An 18446-nucleotide genomic window follows, 5' to 3' on the forward strand; every position below is an offset into this window, starting at 1 on the left:
TGACTTTGAAGCCTTCTTTGCTAAAACTGGATTCTACAAGGAACTGCACAGATGGGCTCAGGAGAAGCCTCAGGAGCCTGACTAAAATTTGGCCAAGCAGAGAATCTTTGTCACCCCTTCTAGCCTATTTCCTGGCCTGCAGAGCCTCTGAAGTGTGAGCCTCCCTGGGTTCTGTGGCAGGATCTGGCCCTTCTTCAGCTCTTCCCACTTTCCAGAACTGTGTGTGCCTCCATCTCTGTCTTTGCCTCCTCCCCTATTCCCTGGTTCCTGTCAGGATGCCACTGTTTATCTTCTTTCAATGTGACTTCTGTGGAGATTCAGCGGGGAGGGGATAGAGCAAGTTCTCATTACACCATGTTGCACCCAAAGGTCCCGTTTCTCCTAGTATAATTTTTAAATAAATGAAGGTACTGAAGGGAGGTGGGAAGCATATTGGGGCCATTCAGGCAGCCAGGTTTCCCAGGGAGCCAGTCACACCCACCGCCCTGCCTTCCTGGCACTTACAACCCTCTCCTTCCTGGTGACTGCAGGACAGATGGGATTTTCTCCTCTCTCATTCGGGTGGGGGCCATTGCCTCGGACACCAACAAGAAGTGGTACATGTTCGATGGGCCAGTGGATGCTGTCTGGATCGAGAACATGAACACGGTGCTGGATGATAACAAGAAGCTATGCCTCAGCTCCGGGGAGATCATCAAGCTCACAGAGGTGCACCTGCCCACTCCTCCACAGCTGGGTGGGCCTGGAGGCTGAACCACACAGGTCAGGCCTTATCCCCTCCATCCCTGCCTCTCAGGGCCACAGCTGTGTCTCAGACTATCACCGTGACCCACCCAGGAGCCTTCCAGCCAGTGGCGCTCAGGCTCAGCTCCCAGCCCTGCACACCATCACCTTGCCGTGTCTTATACAGCTAGCTGCTCTGGGCTACCATTTCAGTAGACCTACTTCCTGTGATTCCCCAAGCCCAGGGCCAGGAGGACTGTCCCGCCATTCCTTGGCTGATGTGGCCCAGTACCTCCTTGACCCACTTTTAGCCATATTGGCCCAGTCTGGGTTTAGTGTCCAGCCCATCCTAGAAACATACCCAGGGTCTGGTGGGCAGTTCCCAAGAAAGAGGGCTATGCTCTGGGCATAGAAGCATTTCAGTTTGCATGCTGATCTGAGCTCTTGAGTCATTCTGAGAACACCTGGCAGTCTGTGTGGACCTGTGTCCATGGCAGGGGATTCTTGAGCAGAGCACATAGTTCTTATCAGACTTTCTAGGCCTTCAGGGACCTCAGGCTGGCCAGAGAATCCCAGGAATCTCCCAATTTTGGCTTCTCCTCAGGGATCCCAGGAAGGCCACATTCTTGATCCCCACCACAGCCCTGTCCCACCCCATGGCCGGCCCACAGATCCTTCTAGCAGGATGGGTAGCCCCCCACCCCTGCCATGACCCTGCAGCCTCCTCTGGCTCTGGGGTCCGGCAGCTGGCACACTCACATGGATTATCTTGGCACCAGGCAATGACCATGATGTTCGAGGTGCAGGACCTGGCGGTGGCCTCACCAGCTACCGTGTCCCGCTGTGGTATGGTGTACCTGGAGCCCAGCATCCTGGGGCTCATGCCCTTCGTTGAGTGCTGGCTAAGCAAGCTCCCTGCATTGCTGAAGCCCCACGAGGAGCAATTCAAAAGTCTATTTGTCAGATTCCTGGAGGTTAGTGAGGGTATGGGTATACCCAGCTAAGTGGGGTGGCAGGGCATTGTGGCCACCAGCCGTGAGAGCTGGGTGCTCACTCCCTCCAGGAGTCCATCGACTTTGTTCGTTCCTCGGTGAAGGAGGTGATCGCCTCAACCAATAGCAACCTGACCATGAGCCTCCTCAAGTTGCTCGATTGCTTCTTCAAGCCCTTTTTACCTAGAGAGGTACAATCCTGAACAGCAGTGTTGAAAGCATGATCCTTCTTGCCCCCTGCTCTTCCTGCCCAGGGTTACCTGAGGGCCCTGAATCCCAAGTCCAGTTTCCTGGAAGAGAAACCAGATTGGCTCAGCATAGGTCATGGGACCTCCCCCTCACCCCCAACCCTCATCCAATGGGCTGTAGAGAGGCAAAACTATGACACATCCCTACCCGACTTCCTCAAGCTGCCCGGTACTATTCCTGTCTTAGCCTAACACTGTTCCTTCCATTCCCAGGGCCTCAAAAAAATTCCTCCTGAGAAACTGAGTCGCATCCAAGAACTGATCGAACCCTGGTTCATTTTCTCCCTGGTCTGGACTGTGGGTGCCACTGGAGACAGCAATAGCCGTGACAAGTTTAGCCAATGGCTAAAGACCAAGATGTCCGTAGAGAATGTGAGCGGTGGCAAGCCCCCAGGCCCCGCCCCCAGGGGCCAGCAGCTGGCAAACCTCCTGAGGCTCAAACCTGCTTTCTTCCTGGTCCTCGGCAGCTGACTCTGCTCTTCCCTGAGGAGGGGCTGGTGTACGACTACAGGCTGGAGGACGCTGGGATCAGCAGCACAGAGGATGATTACGAGGAAGACGAGGACAGCAAGCAGGTGCCGCAGGCCTGCCCAGGAGCCGGGGTGGGGAGGGCCGCACTGGGAAGTGACCATTCTCCCTGAGGAATAATAGCCACAGAGAGGAAGCCACAGGGACAGGCACCAGGTCTCAGGCTGGGGGTTATTTTCATCATCTCATGGGTCCTTACAGCCCCACTGGGTGGGTCATTATGTGCCCACTTTCCAGACCAGGACATTGACTCCTGGGCAGAGCTGGGCTTGAACCTGGAGCTGGGAGACCTCAGTGGGTCTCCCTTCCCAACCGTGTACATTTCCTGGTTTCAATTCTGAGCCCAAGGACTGGCTGCCCCAGTTCTACTTAAAAGTCCCATTTTGAAGTTACAGCTCAGCAGTAGAGCGCTTGCCTAACACGTGTGAGGCACTGGGTTCAATCCTCACATGTGCGCTTTCTCTCTCTCTCTCTCTCTCTCTCTCTCTCTCTCTCTCTCTCTCTCTATATATATATATATATATATATATATATATATATATATATAACTATTTTTTTAAAAACGTCCCATTTTCCAGGTTGAGGATGTGGCACAGTGGTTAAGTGCCCCTGAGTTCAATCCCTGAGACCAAAAAAAAAAAAAAGAAAGAAAAAGGAAAAAAATCCATTTTCCCAAGAACCAAACTCCCTAAAAGGCTCAAGGGAAAACTCTGTGGCCTGCCTCAGTGTCAGTAAGGTCTCCATGAGCCCACCCACATTCCAGAACCAGGACCCTAGTTCAAGACAAGCGGGATAGAGAGTCACTGTGCAGGGTTCTGCTGGGGGGTGGGGTACAGGGCATATTTGGGTCAGAATGGTCAGAACCTTTCCCAGTGGGACACGTTGGTTTGTCCACATTGAGACTCCCCATGGAGGGAGGTCGGCAAGCTAGGTCAAGGGCTGTGGGTGAAAGGATTCATGTAGGTGTGGTTGGTGGAGAGACTAGGCCAAGAGGCCTCTGACCATCCAGCTGATACCAGTGCCCTTGGTTCTGACCCCTACATTCCTTGGTTAGCCTAAAACTAAACAGTAAGCCCTTTTGCATTCTGGGTTGTCCAATTCCCAGAGCTTCTCCTTCTTGCAGAGACCTGGGGACTCGAAATCACTAGGGTGCCTCATGATCAGGGGCAGCTGTGTGTAGGGAAGCCCCCACCTAGACAGATGCATGCAAGGAGCCTCCACCTGCATAGCTATGTGCAGAGAGCCCCCATTCTGGTGGTTTTTGCTGGGAGTCCTCCGCCTTATACAGAAAGCAGGGCAGGGGAATTCCTGTTTCTTCTGTCAAAAGCGGCCCCTCTCCTGGACCCTCTTGCCAAGTCCAGCAGTGCCATTCTTTTCCTTAACCACAGCCAAAGGTGGGGTGGGAGGGGATCTGGGTCCAGCCTAAGCCAGATGTGGTTCCAGGTGGCCTGGGTGAAGTGGATGAACTCCTCAGCTCCATTTACCATGACACCAGACACCAACTACTGCAACATCATCGTGCCCACCACAGACACTATGCAGATGTCCTTCCTGCTGGACAAGCTGCTCACCAATCACAAGCCTGTGAGCACCCCCACCCTACCCTGCCTCAGCCTACCCCAAGTCCCAGTGTAGGCTAGCCCCCTACACTGATAAGGTAGCAGCTCCCCCTGTGTGCCCACCCTGTGTGTGCTCTGCCTGCCCCATCCCCGCTCTCCCAGGTGCTGTGTATTGGGCCAACGGGCACAGGGAAGACGCTTACCATCTCCGATAAGCTCCTCAAAAATCTGCCGTTGGAGTACATCAGCCACTTCCTCACCTTCTCAGCCCGCACTTCAGCCAACCAGACCCAGGACCTCATCGACAGCAAGCTGGACAAGAGGCAGGGCACCCACCACTTGTTCCTTCCTTGGCCCTAGTGTCCCTCAGCCTGGATGAACCATGTTCCTGGGTTTTCCAGAACCCTCCCAGGGGAAGCTGGAATATCCCCCACAAGAGGCGCTGGGTTCTTTTGCAGACTGCTCTAGAGATTTCTCTCCATCAAGATTCCTCTGGAGCCTTTTGGGGTGCTCATCCTGGGCTGGGCATCTAGGCAAGGCTATGGGTCTGTCTTAGAGATGCCTGTCATCCACCTGCCTAGGAGATAAGATTCCCTTAAAAGAGCTCACACAGAAGTCAGTCCTAGGACACTCAGAACAAAATAGGGCTGGTCATGAGGTCTAGCAATTTAGAGGAGGCTCAGATTTAGTGAGGTACCATCCTCTGCCCCTGGATACTCAGAGGACCTGGTGCCCATGAGTGTTGGGCTCACACAGTCCCTCCTGCAGGCGGAAGGGTGTGTTTGGGCCACCCCTTGGGCACAACTTCATCTTCTTCATTGACGACCTGAACATGCCAGCCCTGGAGACATATGGTGCACAGCCGCCCATTGAGCTATTGCGCCAGTGGATGGACCATGGAGGCTGGTATGACCGCAAGATCATCGGTATGTGCCAACCCAGGCCTGCAGGGCATAGGCTACATTCACTGGTCAGGATTATTGTAGGCATCAGGGCCCATGAAAATATTCTAAGTTCTCTAAAAATCAGGGGAAATGAACTTTTAGGTTCAAAGAAAAATTCTGATGGCCATTAATGCATCTATCCTTTATACCAATACAGTTGCAAATTCTAATTTTAATATATGTGCTTTTCACGGGAAAGCAGCCCCACAAAAATCATAATGCAGTTCTGGGCGGGGCCCCCTCCTGACTTCCTGCCCCCACTCAGGAGCCTTCAAGAACCTGGTGGACATCAATTTTGTCTGTGCCATGGGCCCACCCGGAGGAGGCAGGAATGCCATCACCCCAAGGCTTACACGTCACTTCAACTACCTGTCCTTTGTCGAGATGGATGAGACCAGCAAGAAATGCATCTTCTCTACCATTCTGGGCTGTTGGATCAGTGAGTATTAGGTGGGGACAGGAGAGGCTATGGACAAAGACAGAAGCCCAGCCCAGGTAAGCCACTCCAAGGACAGCTGGGCAGCCACTGAAAAGGACCAAGTGGCTGAGTCACTTAACTACAATCCCAGCTTTACTCCTTACCCAGCTGTTACCTTTGTTTAACAAGCTCATGGACCTCTCTGAACCTCAGTTTCTTCATCTTAAAATGGGTAATGATGATATTAGGACCTGTCACTCCAAGTCATGAATGTTAGTGAATCTGGCATGAAAACTGGCTCATGGTGATTGCTGAATATATAACAGATACATGAATACCTATATGTATCCACCCACATAAATACACATGTCCATATTAGCATTTGCCCAGAAACTCAGATGAAACGATGTTACTTTTGTAATTAAGAAAAGTCCCCAGGACATGAAGGAAGGAGGATCCTCCCTGGAGCTTGGGGAAAAGTCCCCGCAAGATGCTGTTTCCCTCCCACCCAGCACACACTCTGATGATTGAACTCCATTTGGCATGGCACCAGGTGGTTGACAATGGAAATCTGTCCTGGACTCCTGTGTCCCCAGGGGCAATGAGCTAGGACTTAACTGCATGTCCAGTTGGGGAATTGGGAATGGTCAGCAGCTACTTTAGGAGCTTCTCAGCTGGACACAGCTGGCTACAGTGGCTACACAGCAAGAAACCCACCTAACTCCAAGGCCTGTGTCTTTCCCTCAATCCTTTAGATGGGCTCCTTGGAGAAAGAAGTTACCGAGAGCCTGTGCGTAAGTGTGGGCTGGGTAGGAGCCTGGGAGGGCATGGATGGAATGGGGCTACTGGTTCCAGGATGATCCCGGGGTTCTGGTTAGGTGTGCTGAGGCCAGAGGCCACAATAGACCATCCTTAGGCTCAGATGGGGTCCAGAGTGAAGGTCAGCACCAGCAAAGGTCAACTGCCTTCATGGGTCATTCATCCCTTTTTATGACCAATCAATCCTTTAGGGCCTGGGTTAGTGTCCAACTGATAGTAGATATAAAGTAAATGCAAGATGAATGAATAAATAAAGAAACCCAACAACCTCCCTACACACTATGTTATCAGCCAGAGCACAAAAGAGAGAAGGCCTTCTCCAGGGAGCAGGCAGGAGCAGGAGAACTGGGAGTGTTTTGAACGGGGGGCAGGCATCCTTCAACCAGCAGCCTCGCACAACTCAGATCTGTTGGTCATCACTGCAGGGCAACTGGCCACTTCAGACTCTGTCTTCTCTGCATTTCCACCTCTTCTGTCCCCTCCTCTCAGCTGAAAGAGGTCATCAAGTTCTCTCTTTGGGCGTCCATACTTGCCTGCTTACCTGCATCCAGCCTCCCTCATGGTCCATCTTCTCCCTTTTAGGATGGACTTCCTGCTTTCATGCAAGCAAGCCCTTCTCTTGGGCTTGCTGGGGGATGGGATCCATCCCTCACCCAGCACCAGTGTGCCCTGCTCCCCTGGGCATTCCCTCAGCATGCAAACATGACCCAGTTCTCTCATCTGAACCAAACACAAAACGCCCTCTTTTGGCCAGCTACCTTTCTACCCACCTTGGTCCCTCGCCCCCACTTCTCTGCTCACCTTGATAGCAAAACTCTTCAACAACTTCTTCCCGCTGACACCAGCTGTCCACCCCCACATTCCACAAGCCACTGCTACTCCCCCAGAGAGTGTTCTTGTCACCAGTGCCCTGTGTTACCATACCAATGGTCAGCTATATGTCCTCATCTGCCCTGGGTGTCAGCAGTGTTGCCCCATTAGACAGACCCTCCTTCCTGCAGCTTCCCCCAGCCCTCCACCCTCTCTGGATTTCCCTTCTTGATGACCGGACTTTGCTGTCTAGTCTCTTCTCCCTCTATCTATGCTATCCTCAGACAGTCTCGTCCTGCCTCTAGTGATAAAAGCCAGCTTTGAGTTGATGACATCCAAGTTCAGGTCCTCAGCCCAGACCTCTCCTCTGAACGCCTGACTCCACATCTCTTGTCTATCCACTGGGCATTTCAGTGTGAACCTGTCCAAACCCAAACTCCTGGATGCCCCACTTCCCAGCCCCTTTCCCATCTCACCTTCCAGGTGTTTAAGACAAGAGCCATGACATCACCTCCAACCACTGTCTTCCCCTCTTCCTCTTTGCACCTCATCTCATGTATCGGGAAACCCTGCAGAATCTGCCCCATATCAGCCACCACTCATCACTCTGTCCTCGCTCACCCCATGAGTGCCACAGCCCCTCCCCTGGTCTCCTTGCTTCTGTCTTCACCTACCTACATTCTATCCCCAACTTACAGCCAGAGGGATGCATTCCTCATTTGCTCAACATCCATGCAAGAACCCAAGTTCCAACAGCAGCTGGAAAAGCTGTCTCCAGTCTGATCTCATCTCCTTCCACTAGGTCCCTCCTGGCTGGTCCTTAACACCCCAGGAATGCTCCTACCGCCAGTCTCTTGCCCTTGCTGTTGAGATAAACATATTCTTGCCTCTCGCATCTTTGGTCTCAGCTTGAATGTCCCCTTCAGTAAATCCTCCCCCAGCACTTCTGGAATGGGCCCTAAAGCCAAGCCCTGGCATGCCCCAAACCTCACTCCTGCAATAAATCTGTCCTTAGTACTTATCATGAGGTCACTGTGACCTGCTCATTGTCCATCTCCCTGATAAGAATGTCAGCTTGGTGAAGGAAAAGAGTACCCAGCACCTAGAATGGTGCCTTGCCGCAGTCTGGCTGGGCACACAATCACGAGTGAGCCCCTCTCCTGCCCCTTCCCTCCTTTTTTCCACTTCTGGGAACCTCCTCTACCCCAAGGTCTCACTGACAGAATTTTGATTCCCAGCAAAGAATTGGACAATTTTCAAAAAAACAGCAAAAGGATCTATTAGTGGTGACCTGCAGGTATAAGGAGCTCTGAGGGGGGCTGGTGAGACCTGAAGATCAGGATGGAGCTCCAGGTCTCTCCAAACTTACCATGCAGCATGCCTGAAATCTGTGTAGACCAAATGACCCCTTCCCATATGTCACCCAGGGCTGGTATGTCTATGTCCGGGCACAAGCTCATAAGGCAAGGCTGTAGGGCCCCAACCAGCATTGACCCCAGTAGGGCCAGCAATTGTGTGCATACACCTGAGTTCCAGGATGCACAGAGGGCTATGTCAGTAATGAGGGAAGCACAGAGCAAGAGATTTCTCACTCTGAGGTGGGGGCTGCAGGAAGTCCTTGCAGAGGAGGAAGCATCAAAGATGAGGCCGAGGGGTGAATGGAAACCAAACCTGCAGGCCAGGAGAGGGGCAGCTGAGGGGTGAACTCAGCATAAGCAAAGGCAGAGGGGTGAGGATCTGCAAAGGCTGCATGGGGAGCTTTCATCCATGTGACCCAGGCCAATCTCCATCCCCACAGCCGGGGCCCCCCACCTTGCTACCTTCAAGGATCCCCTGGTGGAAGCCACCATCTTGGTATATGCTACCATCACCTCGCAGCTGCTGCCCACTCCAGCCAAGTCCCACTATACCTTCAATCTAAGGGATCTCTCCAAGGTCTTCCAGGGCATGCTCATGGCTGACCCAGCCAAGGTTGAGGTAAGAATCTGGCAGGCTGTCTCCCCAGCACCCACAGCCCTTTCCACCCTCCTGGGCCCCCATACTGCCCAAAGGCTCCCGTGTTATGATCCAGCTTGGCCCACAGTGGGGCTGTGACATGCAGGTGCCAGGACCCCACTAGCCTGGCCTTTGTGCAGCTGAGCATATCCTATAGGTCGAACTCATACCTGGAATGGCCTGATGGAGGTCACACAGAAGAGGGAGCCAGAGCAAGTAGGAGAGGCCAGATGTGTGAGACTATCTGGGAGGACTACCAAGAACCAAAGACCCCCAGGTAGAAGGAGCAGGAAGTGCAGCAGTCAGTGGGGTGTCAGATGCTCTGGGCCAGACTCAAGGCTGTGGGGCTCCAGCGTAGAGCTCATATTTCACCCTGAGGGTGATGAGGAATCATGTGGAGCCACGGACTGGACAGCTAGTGTGTGTGGCCGGGAGGCTAGGGTGAACAGGACAGAAGCCAACCCGGGCCTTGCTGAGCATATAGTCAAAGGAGTCTCGAGAGGAGCCTGGGGACTTCCTGAGGGTGGTCCAGTTGTCCCGGGAGAGTCAGGGATGCTGGGATGGAGATGGCAGAAGAACCAGAGATGGAAAGAGGAAAAGATTCAAAGGAGATTTTTAGGGTTTGTTGAGTGGTGAGGTGTGGGGTGTCAGGAAGGTGAACCAGGCCTCTTTCCTGGGCTTGGGGTCTCGAAAGCTAAAAGAGGGGAAGTGATAATCTTGAGGCTGGCGGAGCTGGGTGCCCATCAGGAGCTTGGCCAACTGGGCCTGGAGCTGAGGGTGGAGAGGCCTGGGCAGCACTGTGTAGTTCCTCTGTCCTCCGTCGGTCCGCAGATAACACCTTCCAGCAGCCCCTGAGTGTGGCTCTGCTTGGGTTGTGGTAGGAGCTGGCCCCAGATCAGGGGCCTAGGAGCTGTGGCTCCTACTCCTCCCATTCCTGGTGCTTCAAGATGGCTAAGACCCCCTGGGGCCAAAGGCTGGCAACTGATGCTGGGGTGCCCACAGGACAAGGTGCAACTGCTGCGACTGTGGTACCACGAGAACTGTCGTGTGTTCCGCGACCGACTGGTGAACGAGGAGGATCGCAGCTGGTTTGACAAGCTTCTAAAAGGCCATATGGAGAAGTGGGAGGTGACCTTTGAAAAGGTCTGCCCCTTCCAGCCCATTCTTTACGGGGACTTCATGACACCAGGCTCAGATGTGAAATCCTATGAACTCATCACCAGCGAGCAAAAGGTGAGGGAGTCCAGGCTGGTACCTTACCCTTGGTGAATGCTCTTTAGTCTGCTCCCTGGGACCCAGGCCCTCTATGGTCACCACCAGGGAAGTCAGGCAGGCTCTTGGCTCCTCTGAGGCCATGTTTCCCAGCCCATCTCTGAGAATGAGCCTATGGTTCAACTGAGACAGGACTTGGGGGACAAGTCCTGTAATGGGGACATGCCAGGCCAACCTGAGTGTTATCATTCCCACCCCTAAAGGGGGAAGCAGGGGCTCTGGAGCCATAGTGTTTAGCTAGGACCCTAGGTAGACAGAGTTGGGGCCTCTATCAGTGGCCTGCATGGTTAGAGAGGGCCTCCTAAGGACTCTCTTCCACCTACATCTTCTCCTAGTTCCTATAGCTCCCACCAGGGTCCCAGGGCCAGTACCACCTGGTGACCCCCAGAGGAAGCAGGCAGGACTCTGATCCTCACCCTCAGTGCTGGATGATGCATCTTTTGGGTCTGGTCTCTTTCAGGACAGCATCCCTCCATGCACAGAAAGATCAGGGCCAGCTGCAAGAGCTGGTGAGCTCCTTGTTAGGGGAACACTTGGTGCACAGGGTTCTAACCAGTTGAACCCATGGCTGGAGTCACTGCCAAAGCAGTGGCAAAGGGATTCCCACAAGGAACTTCCTCAAACCATCCCAAGGCGGAGCTACCTGGGATTCCAAAAAAAAAAAAAAAAGATGGCACTGTATGCCAGGGCAATCCATCTGAAGCTTTTCTCAGGGGATCTTACATATAGAGGGGGCTGCTGCTTCCCCATAATTCACTGTGTGACAAGAAATGTTCTAGTATGTTCACAAGGGGGTGGGTAATGGAGTTTATATGGGGTTTAGGGAACTTGGCTGGAGGTGGAGCTAACTTCTACATGGAGCGACATGGAAGATCATTCAGCGTTTCAAGTAATGACCTAAATCAGTTTATCAGTGACTGGAAACATTCAAAGCATCAGTTTGGGTTCACGCCTGTAGAGGAATAGCTTTAGCTGGCCAGATCACAGAGTGGTTGGGATACTCTGTATTTCTTGGTTGAGACAGAGCAAAGTGGGAGGTGCCAAGGAAACTCTCCAATGGAGGAGAGCCAGCACCCCCATCTTTACCTCCATTGCCCCCAGATGATGCAGGTCATCGAGGAGTACATGGAGGACTACAATCAGATTAACACAGCCAAGCTGAAGCTGGTCCTCTTCATGGACGCCATGAGCCACATCTGCCGCATCAGCCGTACTCTGCGTCAGGCACTGGGCAACGCACTCCTGCTGGGCGTGGGTGGCAGTGGACGCAGTTCCCTCACGAGACTTGCCTCGCACATGTGAGGGCCCCTGGGCTTGGTGGGCAGTGGGCAACCAGTGGCAGACTCAGTTTGATTGGTGTTTTTTCATGATGGTGGAAGTTTGGGGTAGCCCCAAGATTGTCTTTCCATGGGCTCTGGAAGGACTGGGAATGGGACCTAAACCCCAACAAGAGGCAAAAGCAGTGCCCTGTAGAGCTGTGGGGAGGGAGGCATAGCTGCAGGCATCCTGGAGGGCTTCAAAGGGGAGACGTCCATGGGCCTTTTCTCAATATGAGAGTGGGGAGGGTATCAGAGATGGAAGGGTATTTCAGGCTGAGAACAACTTGAAGAAAAGTCTAGAGGCAAGAGAGCAGGTTCAGGGTCTGGAGAGTCTGCAAGTTCTCCCAGAATAGAAGCAAGACTCCAGATAGCTGGGCAGGGTGTGGGTGTCTACCACAAGTCCATGCCTGGTCCCAGGCCCCTGGCACATCTTGACCCAAACTCCTGCCTCTAGGGCTGAGTACGAGTGCTTCCAGATTGAGCTATCCAAGAACTATGGCATGTCTGAGTGGCGTGAAGATGTCAAGAAGGTCCTGCTCAAAGCCGGCCTGCAAAACCAGCCCATCACCTTCCTGTTCTCAGACACTCAGGTGCTACCAGCATGGCAGTGGGCAGGGTTCAGGGTGGGCTGGACACAATGCCATCCCAGTGTGGCATCCTGGGCCTAGCTCACTGTCAGTCGGGGCAGATGTGGGGAGGAACTGGCAGGACCAGATGGACTGGGCAGGAGTATAGGGCCAAACTAACCTTTTGGAACTAAGGGGAACATAGATCATTACTCATTCTCCAAGGGTGCCACGGCCAATGGCTTCCCACTTTAAGGACTTGTGCTGGAGACCAATGGCTTCCTTCTGAGGGGCTGCTCCCTCTGGAGCTCCTCGGGCGTGAGGCCTCTCCCAGGACTGAGGAGAGGTTGTTGCTCTGAAGCCACAAGACAAACTGGGCAGCACTTAAGCCTGGCTGGCAATTAAGATTGGACCTGGGACCTAAGCTGAATCTCCAGAATGTACCCCATTCTGGACAAGGGTCCCTATGCTCCCAACCCTGCCTCAGTCCCAGGGATCCTTTTAGTCAGTCACTGAATCAGTAAAGTGAAGATGCCTCTGACACAGACCAGGTGTCTCTGCCCAAAGATTCTGTGAGCAAACTGGGGTGTGGAGGCTGGGAAGTGAACAGGAAGATACCACCCACCCCCAGGACCCAGGGTCCTGTCAAAGCCCAGCAGTTCTGCTCAGAGCCTCTGCAGCAGGTCAGGGTGGGTGCAGGTCCATTGCTATGACTTACAAGACCACTGAGTGACCCCGGGCTTCCGAGAACCATAGTGGCACAGTCTATAGAAGGGGCTGTTGTAAAGGTCCAGCGAGACTGTGGTCATGGAGCTCACCACACAGCAGCCATCATAAAGACTTAGTACCCCGCCCCTCATCCTTCCACAGATCAAGAACGAGTCCTTTCTGGAGGACATCAACAATGTCCTGAACTCAGGCGACATTCCCAACATCTACAGCCTTGATGAGCAGGACCAGATTGTCAACACCATGAGGCCCTATATCCAGGAGCAGGGCCTGCAGCCCACCAAGGCTAATCTCATGGCTGCCTATACGGGGCGCGTACAAAGCAACATCCACTTGGTGCTGTGCATGAGGTAGAGGCAGCCATTGTCAGGCCACACTGGGGCCCCAAGTCTGGGGAGACAGGGATGCTGAAGGCCTGGGTGTGTAGGTCTGAGATAAAATGTGGCCCCAGGCCCGGCCATCATGCTGTTGGGACCAGGCCGCTATGTTAGTATGCCCTGGCTGCCATGCCACAGGGCTGTCCTGGGCTCCTGGGGGTGTAAGTCAGTGTCTCTGGGCCTCATTTTGATCCTGGGCCTGCAGCCCCATTGGAGAGATCTTCCGAGCTCGCCTGAGGCAGTTCCCCTCCCTCGTCAACTGCTGTACCATTGACTGGTTTAACGAGTGGCCAACAGAGGCCCTGGAATCTGTGGCCACCAAGTTCCTGCAAGAGATCCCAGAACTGGAATCTTCTGCCGAAATCATTGAAGGACTGGTAGGTGTCTTGGTGAGGAGCAAGCTCTCGGGGAGAACTGTTTCATTTTGGGAATGGACTTAGAGAGTCCCTGAGGCTTGGGTGAGAGGCCCATGCCCACTATCAACAGTAAGCCTTTGGTCGGACAGTTTTGCCTAAGTCTCAATTTCCTCATCTGTACTAGGGAGTGGCATGGGTCTAGGGTAATATAGGATGCTTGGCATATGGGTACGTGGTTCCTGTTTCCTTTCTTCCCTGAGGGTTTCATGGTAGGTTTTTTCTTCAAGAACCCCCCTAACAAGACTCCAGAGACCACAGATGGAGGTGGGCTGGTGTGTTCATCAGCTTTGCATTACTGTGACCAAATACCTGACAAGAGCAAATTAAAGGACAAAATATTAATTTGGGGCTTACATTTGTAGAGGTTCCGTCCATGGTCAATTGATTCCATTGCAGAACATCATGGCGGAAGGTCGTAGTGGAAGGAAGCTGTCAGCTCAGGGCAGCCAGGAAGCAGAGAGAAAGCTAGGCACCAGGGACAAAATGTAAACACACCTGCAGTGACCTACTTCCTGTAGCCATACCCTGCCATCTGTGGTTATTACCCAGTACAGTATTCTTTCAAATGATTGATCCATCAAATGGATTAATCCACCGATCAGATCATAGCTCTCATAATCTAATCATTTTACCTCTGAACATTCCTGCATTATCTAACATGAATTTTTTGGCAGGGGGTGTGTGTACCAGAGACTGAACCCTTAGGAGTGCTTAACCACTGAGCAACATCCCCATCCCTTTTTATTTTTTGTTTTGAGACAGGGTCTTTCTAAATTGCTTAGGGCCTTGCTAAGTTGCTGAAGCCGATCTCAATGTTGTGATCCTCCTGTTTCAGTCTCCCAAATCACTGGAATTATAGACATATGCCACCACACCTGGCTAATATGAGATTTTTTTTTTTTGAGGGACACCTCACATCCAAACCATAACAACCAAATCTGTTGGATAGAACCTCATAGAGTAATGGCCTCTGGCGATCAAGATTTAAGTCAAACACCACATTTTCCCCACCCAGCTATGGTCGGGCCTTGCACCTTCTTTTCCCATAGTTCCAGCCTTGGAGAGGACACACCATAGGTCTCTCAGTGAGAGGCAAGTCATGGGAGCTGTGGCAAGAGCACTGGGCCACAGTTAGGAGACACCTAGGTCCATATTAAAAGCCAACTCTGGGCCTAGGGGTTTCATCAGCATAAGATGTGACTTGAACTGGAGGTTGTAAGGATCTTGGGAAAGACTGAGGTATGGGGATGCCATGGCCCCCTCCTTGGGACCAGGCTGTAGTAACTTTGTGGGTACCCAGTGTACTGTCTTTGCAGGGGGACCATAAAACCTGCATCCGTTGTCTCCCCTATGCAGACTCAGGTTTGCGTGTATATCCACCAATCAGTGGCCAAGAAGTGCATCGAGTACCTGGCAGAGCTGGCCCGCCACAATTATGTGACCCCCAAGAGCTATTTGGAGTTGCTCCATATTTTCTCCATCCTCATTGGGCAGAAGAAGCTGGAGCTTAAAACTGCCAAAAACCGCATGAATAGTGGACTTGATAAGGTGGGTTTGGGGGAGGCTGGTGGACAGTAGCTGTAGTTCTGCCTGCTCGGTGTTTGCCAGGGTGACCCAGCATTTGAAACTGCAGCCCACAGTGTTTAAACAGGTGACTCCCTCCCTCCATGGAAGAATAAAAGTTATCAGCCAAAGATGAGGCTAAAGCAGGCTATCCCGCAAATTCTTGGGAGACTGGGCACCTTACTTTGGGGTCCACTGAGCAACGTGGGAGTCACTGAAATTGTTATGGCCCCCCTCTCAGGAGTGGGGGTGGCCCAACAGGGCCCTTTCCCCCAGGATTCTCCAGACCTGGCTCTCTCTCTCTCTCTCTCTCTCTCTCTCTCCCCTGCCACACCTGTTTTACTCTCTGTTTCCCCCACCCTCCAGTTACTGCGGACTTCTGAAGATGTAGCCAAGATGCAGGAAGAGCTGGAGGTTATGCGTCCCCTGCTGGAAGAGGCTGCCAGGGACACTGTGCTCACTATGGAGCAGATCAAGGTTAGGAGTGCTCCAGGACCCTCCCCCCGCAACCCCTGAGATGCCTGGCTCTGTCTGAAGATGCTCAGCATCTCCAAACAATCACCTGATCACTAGCTACCTGACTTTCTCAAGTTATTTAGTCTTCGTATGCTTCCATTTCCCTATCGGCAGTTACCCGTTTATTTGGCAAGTGGTTGGTCAGAACTTATCCTATGGTAGGCGCTCCCTGGGCTAGGGATAAAGAGTGGCCTTGACAAGGTGGGTTTGGGGGAGGCCTATGGACAGTAACTGCAGTTCTGCCTGCTGGGCAGAACAGAGCAAGGCAGATGAACCCAAACAACACCAATAACCCAACACAGACTGAGTGGCAGGGTTGCCACTGACAGACATGTAGATTCTGCACAACAGGAGGGCCTGCCTTTGAGGGCCCCAACTTCCCTCTAAACCTCATCAAACTTGTACATTCATTATGAAAGTTTTCAGGCAGTAGTCCAGAGCCCTGCTCTACCAAGTCAGGATATTGCAAAATTTTTCCTAGAAGAAAGGTAGGAGGAGTGCCTTTCTTTGTTGTACATGAAGGGACCCTGTCAGGGGTGGGTATGCTCAAAGCTGGACTGGAGCCCCAACCAGGCACATGGTGAGGATTCAGGATGCGGAAGGGGCAGCTGGCCTTCCCAGATCTCTATGACCTGTCACAACTGGGAGGGCCCTTGGAGAATAGGACATCCCAATTTTCATTTCCTTCCCCCTGGGAAGACCAAGATACAAAGGGGAGAAAAGGAAGGAGAGCACGCTCTGTCCCTGTCACTGGCCACCAGCTGAGTTCCCCGTCTCCCATTCCCAGGCGGATACAACCATTGCCGAGGAGACCCAGAAATCAGTGCAGGCGGAGGAGATAAAGGCCAACGAGAAGGCCAGAAAGGCACAAGCTATTGCTGATGATGCTCAGAAGGATCTGAATGAGGCACTCCCAGCCCTGGATGCGGCCCTGGCCAGCCTGCGCAACCTCAACAAGAGTGATGTGACTGAGGTGAGCAGCTGGGTGCCACCTGGCATGCACTCTTTTTTTTTGGGGGGGGGGGGGAACGGGTACCGGGAACTGAACTCAGGGGCACTCAACCACTGAGCCACATCCCCAGCCTTATTTTATATTTTTTTAAGAGACAGGGTCTCACTGAGTTGCTTAGTGCCTCACTTTTGATGAGGCTGGCTTTGAACTCAGGATCCTCCTGTCTCAGCCTCCTGAGCCACTGGGATTACAGGCGTAGGACACTGCGCCTGGCTGGTACTCACTCTTGTGTTCTTCTCTGGTATCCTCTTGGGTCCGGTGGTGTTTCTGAGCCCTCCCTCTGCACATCTCTTGGAGGCCATGGTCAGGAAGTGGGCAGAATGAAGGCTAGACCCCAGCTGCCTGGGCCTTCCCACCTTTTGCTAACCCCCAGGGAGCCACCAGCTTGAATCTGACCTCAGAGAATCTTTGGGCATGCATTTGGCCCTGTGACAATAAGGACTTGTTTGGCAGGGCCCATTCTGTCTGACAGAGTTCCTGTCTGGGGTAACCACTCAATAATGGACCTCCTCCTTCACCACCTCATGCTTTGGCCCACAGGTACGTGCCATGCAGCGGCCACCCCCAGGCGTGAAGTTGGTCATAGAAGCTATGTGCATCATGAAGGGTATCAAGCCCAAGAAGGTACCTGGAGAGAAGCCGGGCACCAAAGTGGATGACTACTGGGAGCCAGGCAAGGGGCTTCTGCAGGACCCGGGTCGCTTCCTAGAGAGTCTCTTCAAGTTTGACAAGGTGAACATGTCAGGCACCTGGGCCAGCCATGGGGTGAGGACAGGACCCAACAGAGCAGGAAAGCATGTGGGGAGCTGCATCTCTCTGCCTACTCCCTGTCCCCACCAGTAGCACCCTGTGGGCCACATGATGAGTGGGACCATGGGGCATGGAGCCTGCCCTGAGGAGCTCTCTGTCTGGTAGAGTGGCAGCAAATCCACCAACAGATGGACATTGAGGAAACAGGGACCAGGGTAGGCTCCTGGGGCCCATAGGATGTCACCCACAGTCACTCCAAGGCTCTACAGTCTAAAGATTCCCTTTCATGCTCTTTCCTTCCTGGATCCTCATGGCCTTGGCCAAGACCTTCACTGTGTGCTCTACAATCAGCTCTCTTCCTCAGCTTCAGCATCTGAGCTTCAACTTCCCTTATGTGTCTCTGGATTTCTCTGTCTGTCCATGCGGGGCTCTCAGTACCCAGGTGTAAGTGCTCTCTCAAGGATTATGCCATGGTTAGATCTGACTGGAGCCTGCAGCCCCCTTTAGAGGAACTCTCTCCAGCCCAGGAACTGGTCAAGGGCAGCTGCCTGTTGACCACCAGGTGCCAGGATCAAGGACTGGACATCCCTCACACTGAGCTCAGAGAATGGAGACAGTGGGCCATCTCAGCAGCCACTGGACCCCCTTTTGGCTACACCATTCCTCCTCCTCCTCCTCTTCCATCAGATGGAAAATCAGAGAGACCCAGAGGCCTATTTAAGCCTCTCTGAAAGAAGCATCCAGCCAGGAGTGCTCAGGGCCAGGGCTCAGGCTCACCTGGACCCGCCCCAAGCTCAAACCTGTGGGAGTTCCTTAGCAATGCAGTTTCCTAGGTGCATTGTGAACTACCAGGGTTCACCTCTCCCCAGGTGGGACAAGAGCCACAGGGT

General features: G+C 53.1%; 1 protein-coding gene across 5 annotated transcripts in view; it reads left to right on the forward strand.

Annotated features, from left to right (window-relative positions):
* Dnah1 (dynein axonemal heavy chain 1) overlaps positions 1-18446 on the forward strand; it is a 70833-nt gene that overhangs the window by 41257 nt on the left and 11130 nt on the right. For all 5 annotated transcript variants that reach the window (XM_046452900.1, XM_046452903.1, XM_046452902.1 and 2 more), the window contains 20 exons: positions 531-708; positions 1503-1697; positions 1787-1906; positions 2177-2335; positions 2431-2538; positions 3935-4075; positions 4213-4373; positions 4819-4976; positions 5260-5433; positions 6168-6206; positions 8840-9018; positions 10039-10269; positions 11410-11606; positions 12082-12217; positions 13064-13272; positions 13505-13676; positions 15072-15263; positions 15645-15755; positions 16582-16767; positions 17347-17538. In XM_046452900.1, the coding sequence (XP_046308856.1) occupies positions 531-708; positions 1503-1697; positions 1787-1906; positions 2177-2335; positions 2431-2538; positions 3935-4075; positions 4213-4373; positions 4819-4976; positions 5260-5433; positions 6168-6206; positions 8840-9018; positions 10039-10269; positions 11410-11606; positions 12082-12217; positions 13064-13272; positions 13505-13676; positions 15072-15263; positions 15645-15755; positions 16582-16767; positions 17347-17538 (3238 nt within the window). The remainder of the gene's footprint in view (positions 1-530; positions 709-1502; positions 1698-1786; positions 1907-2176; positions 2336-2430; positions 2539-3934; positions 4076-4212; positions 4374-4818; positions 4977-5259; positions 5434-6167; positions 6207-8839; positions 9019-10038; positions 10270-11409; positions 11607-12081; positions 12218-13063; positions 13273-13504; positions 13677-15071; positions 15264-15644; positions 15756-16581; positions 16768-17346; positions 17539-18446) is intronic.

Source organism: Marmota monax, unplaced genomic scaffold (genome assembly GCF_021218885.2).
Source record: "Marmota monax isolate L192 unplaced genomic scaffold, Marmota_monax_Labrador192_F-V1.1 WCK01_AAM20220418_F8-fsc00042, whole genome shotgun sequence".
Lineage (NCBI taxonomy): Eukaryota > Metazoa > Chordata > Mammalia > Rodentia > Sciuridae > Marmota > Marmota monax.